Genomic DNA, 19,196 nt, shown 5'->3' with positions numbered 1-19,196 from the left:
CAAAGCCACCCCTGTCACCCCTGGCTCTGTGGAGGTGACACCGGGACCCCTGGAAGAGAAAGGCCGGGAAAAGGGAATTGCAGTTCCCGGCTCCCTGGAATCCTCTGCTCCTGCTTTGCACAGTTCCTCATGGATTTGTGGAGGTGGCACCGGGACCTCAGGAAGAGAAATCCCGGGAAGAGAAATCCCGGGAAAAGGGACCTCGGGAAGAAGAACACTGGGAAAAGGGACCCCTCACCGGGGGGACAAAGCCATTCCTGCAGTGTGACACGGCCAAGGCCACCTGTGACCCTCCTGGATCCATGGAGGTGACACTGGGACCTCGGGAAGAGAAATCCCGGGAAGAGAAATCCCGGGAAGAGGGACCTCAGGAACAGGGACCTCAGGAATTGGGAACCCAAGGCCGCTTTTCTCCCGACCACGGCGCAGCCAAATCCCACCCCAAATCCTCCTCCACCACCAAAATAAATCCTGGAATGCCGATTTCCCCTCTCCCAGCAGCAGGATCCCCCCAAATCCCTCCCCTCGGAGCCGGGGACTGGCCGGGATGGGTTTGTTCCATAAAAAAGGGTGGGAAAAAACGGAATTTTCCCGATCGAGGGAAGCTCTGCTGCTGCCAGACCTGGCAGAGAAGGGGTGGATGGGGCAGAATTATTATTATTATTATTATTATTATTATTATTATTATTATTATTATTATTATTACTACTACTACTATTACTATTACTATTACTATTACTATTACTATTATTACTATTATTCCATTGTTCCTTTAGTCCATATTATTATTATTCCATTCTTCCATTATTATCCCACTATTAATAGCATTTAATTAATTACAATTAATTATGATTATTATCCGATTATTAAATTAATTACGATTATTTAATGACAAATTTCCAAGCCAAAACCATCACCACCCCATCCATTCTCCCGGATTGCCCCAGCACAGGGCAAACCAGGAAAATCCCTTCCCATCATCCGAGGAAGGCGACGGAGAAGAGATCCAGGCCTAATTCCAGAGGCAATCCCACCGGGATTGGGGCGCAGGAAAAGCGGGAGCAGCCCCCCAACCCCCACCTGGTGTCACCGCTGTCACCCCCCCTCCAGCTCCTTCCTCTTCCCGCTTTTCTCGGGATCATGGAATGGCTTGGAAACGACCTCAAAGCTCATCCAGAGCCACCTTCCCCCATCCCAGGTCGCTCCCAGCCGCGTCCAACCTCACCTGGACCCTTTTTGGGACACTCGAGGTGACACCACCGCCTGGGGGGTCCCCACAGACCCCTCAGCACTGTCCCCAACCCTATCCCAACCATTCCAAAGGACGGGAACAGCGCAAAACCTGGGGATGGGAACGTGGCGCTGATCCCGCGGCCGCGTGCGAGGGCTCGGGCGCGCGGCAGGTCCCCGGCGCCGCCGCGGGTCTCACCTGGGTCTCGGAGAGGTTGAGTTGCCGCGCTAGCTCCGTCCTTTCCCGGCCCACCACGTACTGGCAGCGCTGGAATTCCAGCTCCAGGCGGTAGAGCTGCTCCGCCGTGAAGGACGTCCGCGTCCGCTTGGGCCGGTCCAGGTCCAGCCCTTTGGGCAGCACGATCTCCCGGATCGTCCCTTTGGCATCTGGGTGGGAAACGGGGAGAAATTCAGGGAAAAAAGGCAAAGAAAACCTGAAAGAATCCTCCCAAAAATCCCAAAAAATTTCGGTTATTCTGGGGGGAGAATGGGAAATAAATGGGATTAAAGAGCGGCTCCGTGGAATTCCCACAAGCTGGAGGTAAATCGTGGCTCGGTTCTTCCCTCTGGCTCTGAATGTGGAAGGTTTGTAAATATCCAGGGAAAAAAGCAAAGAAAACCTGAAAGAATCCAGCAAAAAATCCCCAAAAATTCGGTTATTATGGGGTGAGGGGAATGGGAAATAAATGGGATTAAAGAGTTACTCCATGGAAAAGAGTAACTCCATGGAATTCCCACAAGCTGGAGGTAAATCGTGGCTCGGTTCTTCCCTCTGGCTCTGAATGTGGAAGGTTTGTAAATATCCAGGGAAAAAAAGCAAAGAAAACCTGAAAGAATCCGCCAAAAAATCCCCAAAAATTCGGTTATTCTGGGGGGAGAATGGGAAATAAATGGTATTAAAGAGCGGCTCCGTGGAATTCCCACAAACTGGAGGTAAATCGTGGCTCGGTTCTTCCCTTCAGCTCTGAATGCGGAAGGTTTGTAAATATCCAGGGGAAAAAAAGCAAAGAAAACCTGAAAGAATCCAGCAAAAAATCCCCAAAAATTTGGTTATTATGGGGTGAGGGGAATGGGAAATAAATGGGATTAAAGAGTTACTCCATGGAAAAGAGTAACTCCATGGAATTCCCACAAACTGGAGGTAAATCGTAGCTCGGTTCTTCCCTCTGGCTCTGAATGTGGAAGGTTTGTAAATATCCAGGGAAAAAAAGCAAAGAAAACCTGAAAGAATCCACCCAAAAATCCCCAAAAATTCGGTTATTCTGGGGAGAAATGGGAAATAAATGGGATTAAAGAGCGGCTCCGTGGAATTCCCATAAGCTGGAGGTAAATCGTGGCTCGGTTCTTCCCTTCAGCTCCGAACGCAGAGTTTGTAAATATCCAGGGAAAGGCAACAAATCTCCATGAATCTGGGTTTTTTAAAGACATAAATAGAAGCCATAAATTTTTCTTTTGGAAAACGGAGCGTTCCATCCTGGAAATAATAATAATAATTTGGAAAAGGGGATTTATGCCAAGGAAGAATTCGAATTAAAGATTTTTGTTTCGGTAATTTTTATGTAATTTTTTGATTTCTGTCCTTCCTTGGGAATACCAGGAATAATTCACCTCTATTAAAATTCCCGTCTCTCCAGAATTTTATCCTCTGAAGGAATATTTCCTCGGGAAGCTCAGCTCCCGTTTTGGGGTGCTTTCCTTTTCAAGGATAAATTTGGGAAGCGCTGTGAGCACCGAGCTTCTCCCGGCCGTGGATTTTATGGGGTTGGGAATATCCAGGGAAAGAAAAACTTGAGGGATTGGCTCCATCCCAGGCCGTGGGAAGCGGCTCCGGAGGAGCTTCCGTGGCTTCGCTTCCCACCAGGAAAGGACAAATTCCACCAAAAAAAACAACAGGAATCCTGTCCCAGCTTCCAGGAATTAAAATGAGCCTTGGGAATCGCGTGCTGGGATCTTCCCAGATCCCAAATCCCGGCTCGTTTTGGGTGAGCTCTCCCTGCAGAGCTCCCAGAGGCTTTTCCAGAGGGTGCAAATCCAGCCAGGAAGTTCCTCAAGCCCCAAGCCAGGCCCTGATTTTGGGATGCTGGATCCCAATTCTGGAGAGATCCCGGCTGGAGGTCAATGGCTCTCCCTCCCTGTGGTTGAGTCCGGCATGACGGGATTATAAAATTCCCGGGACAGGAAGGGGGAAAACAGCCAGGAGGAGCCGGGAATGGGGTGATGGAGTTGGGGTGGGGAAGGTGGAGATGGGAATGGGGGCGCTGGAATGGGAATGGGGGCTCTGGAATGGGAATGGTGGAGCTGGGATGGGAATGGGGGCTCTGGAATGGGAATGGGGGCTCTGGGATGGGAATGGTGGTGTTGGGATGGGAATGGTGGAGCTGGAATGGGAATGGGGGTGCTGGGATGGGATTGGGGAAGGTGGAGATGGGAATGGGGGTGCTGGAATGGAAATGGTGGTGCTGGGATGGGAATGGTGGAGCTGGGATGGGAATGGGGGCTCTGGAATGGGAATAGTGGAGCTGGGATGGGAATGGTGGTGTCAGGATGGGAATGGTGGAGCTGGAATGGGAATGGGGGCACTGGGATGGGAATGGGGAAGCTGAAATGGGAATGGTGGTGCTGGGATGGGAATGGTGCTGTCAGGATTGGAATGGCGGCACTGGGATGGGAACGGTGGTGTCGGGATGGGAATGGTGGTTTCGGGATGGGAATGATGGCATCGGGACTGGAATGGCGGAGCTGCAGTGGAAATGGTGGCAGGGAAAGGAATGGTGGAGCTGGAATGGGAATGGTGGAGCTGGAATGGGAATGGCAGAGCTGGGATGGGAATGGGGGCACTGGGATGGGAATGGTGGTGTTGGGATGGGAATGGTGGGGCTGGGATGGGAATGGTGGTGTTGGGATGGGAATGGCAGAGCTGGGATGGGAATGGCAGCGCTGGGATGGGAATGGTGGGGCTGGGATGGGAATGGTGGGGCTGGGATGGGAATGGTGGGGCTGGGATGGGAATAGTGGCACCAGAATGGGAATGGTGGCACTGGGATTGGAATGATGGCATCGGGACTGGAATGGTGGCACTGCAATGGAAATGGCAGCACAGGGAAAGGAATGGTGGCACTGGAATGGGAATGGTGGCATCGGGATGGGAATGGCGGAGCTGGGATGGGAATGGCAGCGCTGGGATGGGAATGGTGGAGCTGGGATGGGAATGGTGGAGCTGGGATGGGAATGGTGGAGCTGGGATGGGAATGGTGGAGCTGGGATGGGAATGGCGGAGCTGGGATGGGAATGGTGGTTTCGGGATGGGAATGGCAGTGCTGGGATGGGAATGGCAGTGCTGGCATTGGAATGGCAGTGCTGGGATGGGAAAGGCAGCGCTGGGATGGGAATGGCGGTGCTGGGATGGGAATGGCGGCGCTGGGATGGGAATGGTGGAACTGGCATTGGAATGGCAGCGCTGGGATGGGAATGGCGGCGCTGGGATGGGAATGGCGGCGCTGGGATGGGAATAGCGGCGCTGGCATTGGAATAGCGGCGCTGGTATTGGAATGGCGGCGCTGGTATTGGAATGGCGGAGCTGGGATGGGAATGGCGGCGCTGCCCGTAGGATCGGCAGATTTGGGATGAGGACAGAGGAACCGGGATGAGGCGGTGGATCCGACACTGGGATGGTGGGAATGGGGACCAAACACCGATTTGGGAAAGGGACCCCAATCCCGGAGCCGCTTTCCCACCGTGGAGCCGCTGGACATGGCCGCGGCGCCATCCCGGAACGCGGCACCAAGGGAGTCCCGAGGGCTTGGGGACATCCGTGGTGGCACAGGGGGTGGTGGCACCTGCCCCATAACCCACACCCCACGGCTTGGCGCGGAGCTGCCGGGAAGGAAAGGGCTTGTAGGCGGATCAGCGGCTTTTCCGGCGGGATCAACGCCGGGAACCATTTTGTGTGGGAAGAGCCGTGGCGGTGACGATGCCCAGGCCACGTCCGCATTCCCGTGCCCGCATCCGTGCCCACGTCCGTGCCACAGCCCCGGCACAACAACAGCCGGGAACGCCGGGGCTGCCGGATCCGGGGCCGCAGCTGCGCCCTGGGCTCCAGCTCGGGCATTATTTATTGTTATTCCCCGGCAGCTGGAGCTGCTCTGGAGGGACGGCAGGGAAAAGGGCACGGCCGCGGTGCCAGCGCGGCACAGGGGACACCAAACCCCACGTGCTGGCCCTGCTGACCTTCCCCAGTGTGGGTTTTGGGGTGCTCAGGCCATCCCCCCGTTCCAGCCCAGAGCCTTTTCCCATTCTGGAGCCCCAACAATTCCCGGGTCCTGTTGGGGCTGCCCGAGGGGGTTCCGGAGCCTTGGGGCTCGCTGGTGGCACGTCCTGCTCTTGGGGACCGGGGTGCACCTGGTGGCTCTGGAGCCAGGACAGGGCTGGGGTTGAAATCCCCCGAAATTCCCAAATCCATGGGGACACCTTTTCCTGGCACGAGGACACCCCCATGCCCAGCTGGGGTCCCGCACCCACACAGCTGCCAGGACCTTTTGGGGTGCAGGACACCCCCCCGCCAGCCCCCAGGATGTCCCCTCCGTGCCATGGGGTGGCCGTGGTGGCACCTGGGCACCAAACGCCACCGAGGCCTCTCCACGTGCTCTGCGGCCACCGGGCCCAGCCCCGGGAGGTGACCGGGATGTGTCCCCAGCCCCGCGGTGACAGCGGGGACAGGCCCCGGGGCCGCCCAGCTCCCTCCTTGTCCCGTTTGTCCCCGGGAGCCGCTCCCGGAGAGGCGGGAGGTGACGACGAGGTGACCGCGAGGCTCCGTCCCGCACGGTCCCTCCCCGGTACCGCGGGACCGGCGAGCGGACCGAGACCCCCAGAGGACTCCGCCGATGTGAGGGGGTCACCAGGACCCCACGGCTTCACCGAAAGCACCGGAGCTGCACCGGGCCTGCACCGGAGCTGCATCAGGGCTGCACCGGAGCTGCACCGGGGCTGGCGGCAGTTCCACGGCAGCCGCTCCTCACCGGGGCCGGGGCTGGCGGAGCCCCTTTCCCAGGCCAAGGAGCGAGGGCGAAACTCGAAATATTAAAATAAAATTATTTTAAACCATAAAAATGAACATTTTCACCTCCCGCTTCGCACAAAAACCCACCGGGCGGCTCTGCCCGGGCCCAGCCGCTGCTCGGCCCCGGCCCGGCTGCGGGTGGGGAGCGGCGGCTCCGTGTCCCCGCAGCCCGGGGTGGCCCGGCCAGCTTCCCCCCGCTTCATTTCGGTTCAATCCCGGTGATTTGCGGCGTTTTCTCCCCGCCACCATTTTGTCCGCACCGTGGCGGCTGCAGCAAGATGGTGAAACCGGGCGCTCCCGGTGAGGGTCCCCGGGGCCGGCGGGAGCGGAGACCCTGCCCCGGCCTTGGCCACCCACCCCCGCCCCTCTCCCGGTGCCGGCACCGTCGGGGCGGCCTCGGTAGGGCTGAAACCGGCGGAGGAGAGGCCTGACCCCAGCCTGACCCCGGCGGGACCGGCGGTAGCCTCGCTCGGCGACCCCCGGGGACGCGGGGACACCGCGGGCGGGACCCCGGGGCTCGTTCCCGAGCGCTGCTGGCCGCTGTCCCCGCTTCGGACTGCGACAACCGCGCTGTCGGCGAAGGGCGCCTATCGCGACAGCCGGGAGAGAGGCTTCGGGGAGCGGCGGGGAGCTTTTCCCGGGGTGCCCCAGCCCGGGATAACGATGGAACCGGGAGCCGGCTCCGGTCCCCGCGGCGGTGGGGAGGGAGGTGACGGCCGCCGCTCCGGTCCCTGCCGCGCTGCCCGAGCGCAGCGCTGGGCACCGGGAGGCCTCGGCCCTGACCGCCGAGCGGCCGCCGAGCCGCTCCGGGCTCCGGGCTCCGGCAGCGGCGGAGGAGCGGCGGGGACGCGGAGCATCCCCGGGATCCCGGAGCCGCCCGGCGCTCGGGACCCTCCCGCCTGCCACAGCCGCGCCAACCCCAAAACTTTTCGGGGTTCGCCACAAGCCAGAAGTGGTCCCGGCGAGTCCCGGGCCGGCGGGGACTGAGCGCGGGCGGGATGCGGGATGTGGGATGCGGGACGCGGCGGCTCCGGGGAACGGCGAGCCCCAGACGGGGCCAAACCGGTGATATTATAAAGGGGAAAGAAAAAAAAATAAAAAAAATAAACCCCCCCTCGCCCGCCGCCGCTCCGTGACGCTTTTCTCCTGCGACATCGCTTCCAACGCCGAGCTGATGCTGTCCCCCCTCTCCCGCCGCCCGCGCGTTCCCTGCGGGGCTCCGCTGGCCCGGCGGGTCCGTGGCCCCGGGGCCGTTCCCCTGGAGCCCTCCCGGCCGCCCGCTGGCCACGGCCCCGCTCCCAGCCCGCTGCCGGCGGAGCCGGGCTGGGGCAGCGGGCCCGCTCCGTGGCGCACGCAGCGGAGCCGGGGCAGAAGCGGCGGGGCCGGGAGGCCGGAGGTCGCAGCCCGGGAAGCGCCCGGGATGCGCTGGAAGCGGTGGCGGGGATGCCCCGAGCCCGGAGCGGGAAGCCCCGGCCTGGGAAGCGGGGAGCGGGGAGCGTGCCCGTACCTCGCACCAGGATGCGGCGGCAGTAATCCGCCTCGCCGGTCCCCGACGGGCTCTCGGTGTCCGGGGCGCACTGTTTGGAGGAGCCGGGGCTGACCGCCGACGTTCCCGGGATGTCCTTGAAGCCGCCGGCGGCTCCGCCGCTGCCGCCGCCGCCGGCGCGCAGGGCGCTCTCCAGCTCCGCCCGGGTCGGCAGCTTCTCCCGGGCCCGCCCGGTGGCCGCGGGCTCGGCCAGCAGCACGGGGCTCCCGCCGGGCTCGGCCCCTCCATCGCTCATCCCTGCGGGCGCCGCGGCGGGATCAAACATCAGGAGGCAGAGAGAGACACGGGGAGAGGGAGAGAGGAGGCAAGGCTGGGCGGGGGGGGATGGGAGGGAGCCCCCCCCCACCCTCCCCAGACCCCTTCCCCTCCCCGCCCCTCCTCGGCCCCCCCCGGGGCTCGGCGCCCCAGCTCACCCCCATGGCCGGGGACCGCCGGGGGCCGCCGCCTGCCGCCCTCTCCCAGCCGGGGCCCGGCATTTAAAGCGCGCCCCCCTCCCCGCCCCGCCGGCCGGGGGTGGTACCGGGGCTGGGGGGGGGGGGGGACCCGTCGGGGCGTCCCGAGAGGGTGCGAGGCTGGGGGGGAAAAGGAGTTTCAAAGTTTGACAGGCGGCCGAACCCCCCCTCCTCATCCCCCGCGCCCCCTCCCCAGCTCCACCTCCCGCTGCACCTCGCTCCGGGCAAACTTCAGGCGCTCCGGCCGCAGCCGCTGCCCTTCCATGGAGCGCCGGTGCCGGTGCCGGTGCCGGTACCGGCGGGAAGCGTCGGGAGCCGCCGGCGGTGCCCGGGCTCTCCGCGCTGCGCTCGGGATTCGCGGGCGGGGGAAATCAATACCGGCAGATTGGGGGGGATGATTTTAGGGGGGTGAGGAGAGAAGGGGGGGCGGGAGGGGAAAGGGAGGTCGAGGGGAGGGAGCTGCGGAGGAAGCGGCCGGGGGTGGGACCGACGAAGAAGAAGCCGGGTCCTTATTCCTCCGGCCCGGCCCTCCCCCGCCGCCGCCGCCGCGCTCCGCTGCGCATCCCCCGGTGGGGACCGGAGCCGGCAGCGGGGAGCCCCCGCCGCGCCCGGGAGCGGCTGGGGGTGAGCGGGGAGGGAGGAAAGAGCCCATTTTAAATTAACGGCCCGGTACAGACGCAATTTCCTGCCCTCCCGTTCTGTGACACCGATTGGTAAACAAAGAGCCCGAGAGCGGCGGCGGCCGCGGCTCCGCTTCCCGATTCCTTCCCCGGGGGGTTCACCCTTGGGGACCCCCGCCCAGCCGGGGCAGGGCCGCCAGAAGCGGCAACGAATAAAGAAATCCCCCGGTCCCGGTGGGCGCTGCCGCTCCCCGGGCCGGGCGGGGGTCGGGGGGGCTCCGGTCCCGCTCCCCCGCTGCTCTCGGGGTTCCCCCTTTGCCTCCCCGGGATGGAGCAGCGGGGGAGCCCCGAAATTCCCTGATCCGGCACAGCCGCTCCCGGCAGCGGCGCCGAGCGGGGTTTCCAGCCGGGAATGCCGGAGCCGGTGCGTGCAGGGGTGTCCCGGGCATCTCGGGGGGCTCCGTTCCGCCGCTGTCCCCGCAATGGGGCAAAACCGGGCGGCGGAGGCTTCACCGGGGACGGCCGCCCCCCTCCCCGGTAGTGCCTGGGATCGGAACGGTCGGATTAAAAATAAATAAATTAACTTTAAACCCAAGCAGCCCCGAGATTCCGCAGCTCCGCAGCACCCACGGCCCGGTACCGAGCATCGCACCGAGCCGGGGGGACCCGCAGGGGTCTGGGGACGGCTCCGGTACCGGGCGGAGGCGCGAGGTGCCCGGTTCGAGCTGAGTTCAAGGCCTTGGGCTGGAGTGGCCGCTGAATGTCCGAGCCTGGAGCGGCCTGGGCCCGTCCCTGAAATCACCGGAACAGCGCGGGGGGAAACGCAGCAGGAGGAAAAAAATTAAATTAAATTAAATTAAAAAGAAAAAAAAAATTAGAATTAAAAGGCGAAATTAAACGGCGGGAATAAAGAAAAGTAAAAGGAAAGAAATCAAAAGGAGGGAAAAGAGGAAGGGAATTAAGCGGACGGAAAAGGCCGAGCGGGGAGAGCGCAGAGGACGGGCCCTGCTCAAGGCCGGGGCTCCCGGGCCGCACCCCCGGTTCTGCGGGGCCCGGAGCGGGGATGGAGCCGCCGGTCCGGGGAAGGCGCGGCTGGAAACGGTTCCGCGCTCTCCGTTCCTTTTTCCCGGTTCTCCTCTCCTGGGGCTGCGGCAAGGCCGGGACCGGACAGCCGGACAACCGGACAGCCGGACAACCGGACAGCCGGACAGCCGGACAACCGGACAACCGGACAACCGGACAGCCGGACAGCCGGACAACCGGACAACCGGACAACCGGACAGCCGGACAGCCGGACAGCCGGACAACCGGACAGCCGGACAACCGAGCTCCGCTCTGCCCCGCCACCGGGCCCGGTGCTGGATGTGCCACCAAAGATTTTTAACGAAAACCAGGAAAATTACCCCGAAATCCACCTCGCCCTGCGGCCTCAGCCCCCCAGCACCGCGGGGAGAGGCTGCGGGCCGGTCCCACCGGGAAGACGGAGGGCAGCGATCGCCCGGGAGCTGCTGGATGGAAAATTCCTCCTTTCGCCGAGCCCCGGCCCCGAGCGGCGGCTGAGGCTGAGGAGAAGCGGCCCCGGTTCCCGTTAAGCCGCCGGTGCCCGCTCAGCCCCCGCCGCCTCCTCACGGATCCCGCTCCTTTCCTGCTCTTTCATTTATTTTATTTATTTTTTTTCCCCCCCGTTATCCCCACGATTAGCGCGAATAATAACGGGGAAAGGATTGCTCCGGGAAAAGGGGAAGCGGGGAAAAAGGGGGAAGTGTCTGGAGGAGAAGGGACCCGCGTCCTCAAAATCAACAAAATTATAAAAAATATAACACTAATAAAAAATCCCGACTTCATTGCGTCGTCGCTGTTGTTTTTGTGTTGGGTTTAGCGCTGTTGTTGTTTTAATTAGCGTTAATATTAGCGGTATTAATTCCACCATTAGCCTCGCTATTATTAGTGGCGTTGCTATTGCTATTATTAGTCCTATTAGCGCTATCAGCACAATTTATCGGTGTTTTTAATTATCGATATCCCCGTTTTTTCCTCGCTCCCGAGCACACCCAGCCCAAGCCAAGCCCTGCCCGGGGTGGGAGCGGCCGCGCTCTCCCGGAGCATCCCCGTTCCCGGCGCTCCCACCCCGCTCCCGGCCCCGCCGAGCCCCCGGGGCCCTCCCAAGCCGCCGCCCCGCTCCGGGACCGGAAAAATCCCGCACGGAATTCCTCGGTTTTCCCGGTTTCCAGCCGGATCCGCCGCTCCTCGCTTCTCCCGGTGGCCCGGAGATGGAGGTAAGGCCGGGCTCGGGGAGCTGGGCTCGGCCCCGGGCCTGGCTGCGGGGTCCGCCGGTAGCGGAGCCGGGGCTGCTCCCGGTACCGAACCGCTCCCGGTGGGGTCCGGGGGGCACCGGGGGGGGACGGGACTCTGCTCATTGTCCCCGCCAAGGAACGGCTGGGCCGGGGACAGCCCCGGTGGGGACCCCGCTGAGGGACCCCCGGGGACCGAGCGGCGGGGCCGAGGCCGCGCCCGGGCCGGGAGGGAGCGGCGGAGACCGGGAACGGTGCGGGGACACTGAGGGGACACGGGGGACACTGAGGGGACACCGGAGAGGACACGGGGGACACCGAGGGGACGCGGGAGACACTGAGGGGACATGGGGAACACCGGCAGGGACACCGAGGGGACACTGAGGGGACACGGGAGACACTGAAGGGACACGGGGGACACTGAGGGGACACCGGGGGGACTGCGTGGGGACACGGGGGACACGGAGGGGGCACGGGGGACACCGGAGAGGACACGGGGGACACCGAGGGGACGCGGGGGACACTGAGGGGACACGGGGGATACTGAGGGGACACCGAGGGGACACTGAAGGGACACGGGGGGGACTGGCTGGGGACACGGGGGACTGAAGGGACACGGGGGGACACTTTAGGGGACACCCGGGACTGAGTGGGGACACGGGGGTCTGTGAAAACACAGGGGGACATTGAGGGGACACCGGGGACTGTGACGGGACACGGGGGGACAGTGTGGGGACAGTGTGGGGACACGGGAGGCTGCGGGAAAACCCGAGGGGACCGTGAGGGGACACGGGGGGACCGTGAGAAAACACTGGGGGAACTGCACGGGGACACGGGGGAATTCTGTGGGGACACGGGGTGACAGCGTAGGCACAATGAGGGACAGCGTGGGGACACAGGGGGACAGCGTGGGGACACTGTGGGGTGTGAAGGGACACGGGGAGAAGCGCAGGGATATGGGGGAGCAGTGAAAAAAAATGGGGGGGACACTGAAGGGACATGAGGGGACAGTGAGGGGACACGGGGGACAGTGAGGGGACACGGGGGGCAGTGAGGAGACACGGGGGACAGTGAGGGGACATGGGGGGCAGTGAGGGGACACGGGGGACACTGAGGAGACACGGGGGGCAGTGAGGGGACACGGGGGAAGAGACACTGAGGGGACACGGGGGACAGCGAGGGGACACGGGGGACAATGAGGGGACACGGGGGGCAGTGAGGGGACACGGGGGACACTGAGGAGACACGGGGGACACTGAGGGGACACTGAAGGGACACGAGGGCAATGCCCACGGCTGCCGTGGGCCGGTGGCCGGCTGGTGTGAGTGGGCACGGCCACACGGCCACACGGCCACGGTGACACCGGTGCCACCCCTCCCGTCCCCTGCCTGGCGGCTTTGGGGCGGCTCGGTGGCGTTTGAAGGACATCAGGGTGGCGGGGTGCGAGTGGCACCGTGTGACCGCGCAGGGACACCCGAGCAATGTCCCCAGCCCGCTCTGTCCCGGGGCCACCCTCGGGGACACCCCCGCGTGTGCCCGGCCCCGTTGGGCCCGCACCGAACCCCGGTAGCTCCGGTTTCGTTACCGGAGCCGCCGCTCCCGGCGAGCCCGGGGTGTCCCCGGTGCCGGGGGGGTTTGGGACACCCCTGCAGGCCTTGGGGACACTCCAGTGCCGGGTCTGGCTGTCCCCAACCCCGCCAGGGTTTCCCGAGGCTGGGCGCGCTCCTCCCGGCCCGGCCCCGCCGCGCCCGCTCGGATGGAAAAGAAATAAAACGAAATTAACGGGAATTAAACGAAATCGGGTGGGTCCGGTCCGGCAGCAGCCCTGGACAGCCCTGCCCCGACACCGAACCCGCGGCCGAACCCGCCGGCACCGGGGGGACCCGGCCAGCGCTGCCACACGCCGTGTCCCCACCCCAAACGGGTGCGGGGCCGCGGGGCCGGGGATCCGGGAGCCCTCGGCATTCCTGGGATCCGGGAGCCCTCGGCATTCCTGGGATCCGGGAACCTTCGGCATTCCTGGGATCCCGGAACCCTCCACATTCCTGGGATCCGGGAACCTTCGGCATTCCTGGGATCCGGGAGCCCTCGGCATTCCTGGGATCCGGGAGCCCTCGGCATTCCTGGGATCCGGGGAGCCCTCGGCATTCCTGGGATCCGGGGAACCCTCGGCATTCCTGGGATCCGGGGAGCCCTCGGCATTCCTGGGATCCGGGAGCCCTCGGCATTCCTGGGATCCGGGGAACCCTCGGCATTCCTGGGATCCGGGGAACCCTCGGCATTCCTGGGATCCGGGGAGCCCTCGGCATTCCTGCCATCCCAATCCTGGGATCCCGCTCCTGGCATTTCCTCCTCTGCCATCCCTGTTCCTGGGATCCTAAAACTGGGATCCTGATCCTTGGATTTCCTCCTCTGCCATCCCAATCCTGGGATCCCAAACCTGGGATCCCGCTCCTGGGATCTCCTCCTCTGCCATCCCTGTTCCTGGGATCCCGCTCCTGGCATTTCCCCTCCTGGCACCCCTGCTCACCGGATCCTGCTGCTGGGATCTCCTTCTGTGACATCCCTGTTCCTGGGATCCCAAACGTGGAATCCTGGCCCTGGAATCTTCTCCTTTGGCATCCCCGCTGCTCCTGGGATCCTGATCCTGGGATCCTGCTGCTCCTGGGATCCTGCTGCTCCCGGGATCCTGATTCTGGGATCCTGATCCCGGGATCCTGCTGCTCTTGGGATCCTGCTGCTCCCGGGATCCTGATCCTGGGATCCTGCTGATCCTGGGATCCTGCTGCTCCCGGGATCCTGATCCTGGGATCCTGCTGCTCCTGGGATCCTGCTCCTGGGATCCTGCTGCTCTTGGGATCCTGCTGCTCCCGGGATCCTGATCCTGGGATCCTGCTGATCCTGGGATCCTGCTGCTCCCGGGATCCTGATTCTGGGATCCTGATTCTGGGATCCTGCTGCTCTTGGGATCCTGCTGCTCTTGGGATCCCGCTGCTCCTGGGATCCTGCTGCTCCTGGGATCCTGATCCTGGGATCCTGCTGCTCCTGGGATCCTGCTGCTCTTGGGATCCTGATCCTGGGATCCTGCTGCTCCTAGGATCCTGATCCTGGGATTCTGCTGCTCCTGGGATCCTGATTCTGGGATCCTACTGCTCCTGGGATCCTGCTGCTCCCGGGATCCTGATCCTGGGATCCTGCTGCTCCTGGGATCCTGCTGCTCTTGGGATCCTGCTGCTCCCGGGATCCTGATCCTGGGATCCTGCTGCTCCTGGGATCCTGCTCCTGGGATCCTGCTGCTCTTGGGATCCTGCTGCTCCCGGGATCCTGATCCTGGGATCCTGCTGCTCCTGGGATCCTGCTGCTCTTGGGATCCTGCTGCTCCCGGGATCCTGATCCTGGGATCCTGCTGCTCCCGGGATCCTGATCCTGGGATCCTGCTGCTCCCAGGATCCTGCTGCTCCCAGGATCCTGCTGCTCCTGGGATCCTGCTGCTCCCGGGATCCTGCTGCTCCCAGGATCCTGCTGCTCCTGGGATTCCTGCTCCCGGGATCCCGCTGCTCCCGGGATCTCCTCTGCCCTCCCCGCTCCCGGGATATCCCGCTCCAGGCACCCCGATTCCCGGGATCCCCCCTCTCTCTCTCTCTCCATGATCCCGGCTGCTCCCCCAGGGATCCCAGCTCCAGGAATCCCTCTCGGGACCCTGCTTTGGGGAATGGGGGGGAGGGGCGTCCCCCCCCCCCAAACCTCAAACACCCCCCAAAACTGATCGGTGCCTCAGTTTACCCCTTCCACAGCATCCATGGGGAAATGAGGGGGTTCAGCCCCCGTCCCCCCGCTTTGGGTACTCCGGTGTCCCCCCCACAGGGAAGGGGACACCAGGAGGACAAGGGGGGGGACCCCAAAAAACCTCAGGTGGGGACCCCGAAGGCAGCGCCGGGGCTGGGGGGGCTCTGTCACCGCCCTGGGTTTTGGGGGGACCCCGGGCGGAGAAGGGAGGGGACGAGCCCCGAGTTCCTCCCTCTCCCCACGGCACGGGGGGGTCTGGAGTGGGTGACAGGGACACCCCGACCCCGCTGGGGACAGCCACGGGTGACAAGGGGACACGGAGGTGGTGGCAGGGGGTGTCGCTGTCGCGACAGGCGATGGATGAGGCGGGAAAAGCGGGATGGGTTCGGCGGAGGGCAATAAAGCCCGCAGGGGACAGGCGACACGCAGGGGACACTGCTGGGGACACCCGGGGACATCCTGGGAATCCTGGAGTGGGATTGTCCTGGAATGCGCCGGGGGAATTCCCGCATCTCGCCCTGGAGGGCGCGGAGGGGCCCAGGGAGGGACACGGGTGTCACCAGGCATGGGGACAGTGACACAGGGTGTGACATCGGCATGGGGACAGTGACAGCGCTCACAAGGTGTCACCAGGCATGGGGACAGTGACACCACTCACAGGCATGGGGACAGTGACAGCGCTCACAAGGTGTCACCAGGCATGGGGACAGTGACACTGATCACAGGGTGTCACATCGGGATGGGGACATTGTGACACCTCTCACAGGTGTCACACCTGCACGGGGACGGTGACACCACTCACAGGGTGTCACCAGGCATGGGGACAGTGACACAGGGTGTGACATCGGCATGGGGACAGTGACATCGCTCACAGGGTGTCACCAGGCATGGGGACAGTGACACAGGGTGTGACATCGGCATGGGGACAGTGACATCGCTCACAGGGTGTCACCAGGCGTGGGGACAGTGACACTGATCACAGGGGGTGTCACATCGGGATGGGGACAGTGACAGCACTCACAGGGTGTCACATCGGGATGGGGACATTGTGACACCTCTCACAGGTGTCACACCTGCACGGGGACAGTGACACCATTCACAGGCATGGGGATAGTGACAGCGCTCACAGGGTGTCACCAGGCATGGGGACAGTGACAGCGCTCACAGGCATGGGGACAGTGACACCGCTCACAGGGTGTGTCCCCCTGCACGGTGACAGTGACACCGCTCACAGGGGGTCACATTGGGATGGGGACAGTGACACCGCTCACAGGGTGTGTCCTCCTGCACGGTGACAGTGACACCGCTCACAGGGGGTGTCCCCATTCACGCCGCCCACCCCGCCATCCCCCCCAGCGCGGTGACAGCGCGGCCGGAGCCACCATCGCCGCTGTCGCCGCCTGGCCGCGGTGACCGGAGGACAGCAAATCCCTGTCCCGCTGCTCGGGGGAACGCCGAGCACGTTCCTGCCCGGTGGCAAATCCGCGGCCTCCCGTTCACCTCGGGCCTGGCCCGGTTCCCCCGCCCTGCCCCGGGCACCATGTGACGGGAGGATTTGGCTTAGCGTGCTCCGGAGGGGAGGGGAGGGAGGGAGGGGACGGAGGGGAAGCAGCTCAGAGAGAGCCCGGAGGTAATCGCTGGCTCCGTGCCCGCCGCGGGGGTGTTCCTGCTGGGCTGGAAAGGGTTAAACCTCCCGGGCCCCCCAATTCCTGCTGGGCTGGCAAGGGTTAAACCTCCCGGGCCCCCCAATTCCTGCTGGGCTGGAACGGGTTAAGAGAGCCGGGCACCCCAATTCCTGCTGGGCTGGAAAGGGTTAAACCTCCCGGGCACCCCAATTCCTGCTGGGCTGGAAAGGGTTAAACCTCCCGGGCCCCCCAATTCCTGCTGGGCTGGAACGGGTTAAAGCAGCTGGGAACCCCAATTCCTGCTGGGCTGGAAAGGGTTAAAGCAGCCGGGAACCCCAATTCCTGCTGGGCTGGCAAGGGTTAAACCTTCCAGGCACCCCAATTCCTGCTGGGCTGGAACGGGTTAAACCTTCGAAGCACCCCAATTACTGCTGGGCTGGAAAGGGTTAAATCTCCCGGGCACCCCAATTCCTGCTGGGCTGGAAAGGGTTAAACCTCCCGGGCCCCCCAATTCCTGCTGGGCTGGAACGGGTTAAAGCAGCTGGGAACCCCAATTCCTGCTGGGCTGGAAAGGGTTAAAGCAGCCGGGAACCCAAATTCTTTCTGGTCTGTAAAGGGTTAAGGGAGCAGGGCACCCCAATTCCTGCTGGGCTGGAAAGGGTTAAACCTTCCAGGCACCCCAATTCCTGCTGGGCTGGAAAGGGTTAAAGCAGCCGGGAACCCCAATTCCTGCTGGGCTGGCAAGGGTTAAAGCAGCCGGGAACCCCAATTCCTGCTGGGCTGGCAAGGGTTAAAGCAGCCGGGAACCCCAATTCCTGCTGGGCTGGCAAGGGTTAAAGCAGCCGGGAACCCCAATTCTTTCTGGGCTGTAAAGGGTTAAGGGAGCAGGGCACCCCAATTCCTGCTGGGCTGGAAAGGGTTAAACCTCCCGGGCCCCCCAATTCCTGCTGGGCTGGAAAGGGTTAAACCTCCCGGGCCCCCCAATTCCCGCTCCCGGCTCTCCCCAGCCTTCCCGCGGAGCTTCAGAACGGCCGGAGCCCAGTACCGGCTCTGTCCCCACGGATGGAGACCCCCCAAATCCCGGGATCTCCCCCAAATCCCGGGATCACCCCAAAAATCCCCGGATCTCCCCCAAATCCCGGGATCACCCCCAAAAATCCCGGGATCACCCCCCAAATCCCCGGATCTCCCCTCAAATCCCGGGATCACCCCCCAAGTCCCGGGATCTCCCCCAAATCCCGGGATCACCCCCAAATCCCCGGATCTCCCCCCAAATCCCGGGATCACCCCCAAATCCCCGGATCTCCCCCCAAATCCCCGGATCTCCCCCAAATCCCGGGATCTCCCCCCACATTCCGGGATCTCCCCCAAATCCCGGGATCACCCCCAAAGCCCGGGATCTCCCCCAAATCCCGGGATCTCCCCCAAATCCCGGGATCACCCCCAAAAATCCCGGGATCACCCCCAAATCCCGGGATCACCCCCAAATCCCCGGATCTCCCCCCAAGTCCCGGGATCTCCCCCAAATCCCGGGATCACCCCCAAAGCCCGGGATCTACCCCCAAATCCCGGGATCTATCCCCACATTCCGGGATCTATCCCCAAATTCCGGCATCTACCCCCAAATCCCGGGATCTCCCCCAAATCCCGGGATCTCCCCCAAATCTCGGGATCCCCGCTCCCCAACCCCCCGATCCCGCTCCACGGGGAATCCAGGCTGGAATTCCCGAGCTCCAGGAGGAGGAGAGGGAGGAGGAGGAGAGGGAGGAGGAGGAGGAGGAGGAGGAGGAGGAGGAGGAGGGGGAGGAGGGCGCAGGTGGCCGAGGAGGACGCGGTGCTGGCGCTGGGGGCGGTGGCTCCGGAGCGGAGGGTCCTTGGAAAGGTGACTGCCAGCCGCAGGGAGGGAGCGGCCGGGTCACCTTTGTCACCAGGCGGGCGCAGGTGACAAAGTTTGACCCCGCTGCCCCTCGGTGCTCGCAGGGACCGCGGGGAGGAGGCGGCGCTGGCGTGGGGGGGAGGGTTGGTGACACCACCTTGTCACCCCCGCGCTGTCGCCACCCTGCTGCCACCCTGCCAGCACGCTGTCACCAGGCTGATGCCACCCTGCTCGCGAGCCTGTCACCACGCACCCCGGCTGGGCTGGCCCTGGCCAGGGGACCGAGTGGGGACAGGGATGGGGACATGAATTGGGGACAGGGATGGGGATGAGGAGACAAGAGGGGACAGGGATGGGGACAGGGATAGGACTGGGGTGGGGACAGGAACTGGGGACAGGGATGGGGACAGGGATGGAGCTGGGGACAAGGATGAGGAGACAAGAGGAGACAGGGATGGGGACAGAGATGGGGACAGGGATGGGGACAGGAATTGGGGACAGGGATGAGGATAAGGACACAAGAGGGGACAGGGATGGGGACAAGGATGGGGACAGGGATGGGGCTGGAGGTGGAGTTGGGGACAGGGAATGGAGACAGGGATGGGGACAGGGATGAGGACAGGAATTGGGGACAGGGATGAGGATAAGGGCACAAGAGGGGACAGGGATGGGGCTGGAGGTGGAGTTGGGGACAGGGAATGGAGACAGGGATGG

General features: G+C 63.6%; 1 protein-coding gene across 4 annotated transcripts in view; it reads right to left on the bottom strand.

The window, feature by feature from the left end:
• The window catches only part of VAX2 (ventral anterior homeobox 2), a 28,459-nt gene extending 19,878 nt beyond the window's left edge, over positions 1 to 8,581 (bottom strand). For 2 of the 4 annotated variants that reach the window (XR_015286923.1, XM_086889574.1), the window contains exons 1-2: positions 7,794 to 8,137; positions 1,430 to 1,617 (exon numbers count right to left, since the gene is read on the bottom strand). Coding sequence is in view for 3 of the 4 variants with exons in the window: in XM_086889574.1 (XP_086745700.1) it covers positions 1,430 to 1,617; positions 7,794 to 8,097 (492 nt within the window). In the remaining variant the exon portion in view is untranslated. Of the gene's footprint in view, positions 1 to 1,429; positions 1,618 to 7,793; positions 8,138 to 8,498 lie in introns of those variants that run through there. The other 2 variants (XM_086889575.1, XM_086889576.1) reach the window with 2 other exon arrangements.
• Between the last annotated feature and the right edge of the window lie 10,615 nt (positions 8,582 to 19,196).

This window comes from Cyanistes caeruleus, chromosome 5 (assembly GCF_971803275.1).
Source record: "Cyanistes caeruleus chromosome 5, bCyaCae1.hap1.1, whole genome shotgun sequence".
NCBI classification, from domain to species: Eukaryota; Metazoa; Chordata; class Aves; order Passeriformes; family Paridae; genus Cyanistes; species Cyanistes caeruleus.
Note: the sequence above shows the minus strand (reverse complement) of the source record. Positions and strands in the feature narration are given on the sequence as shown.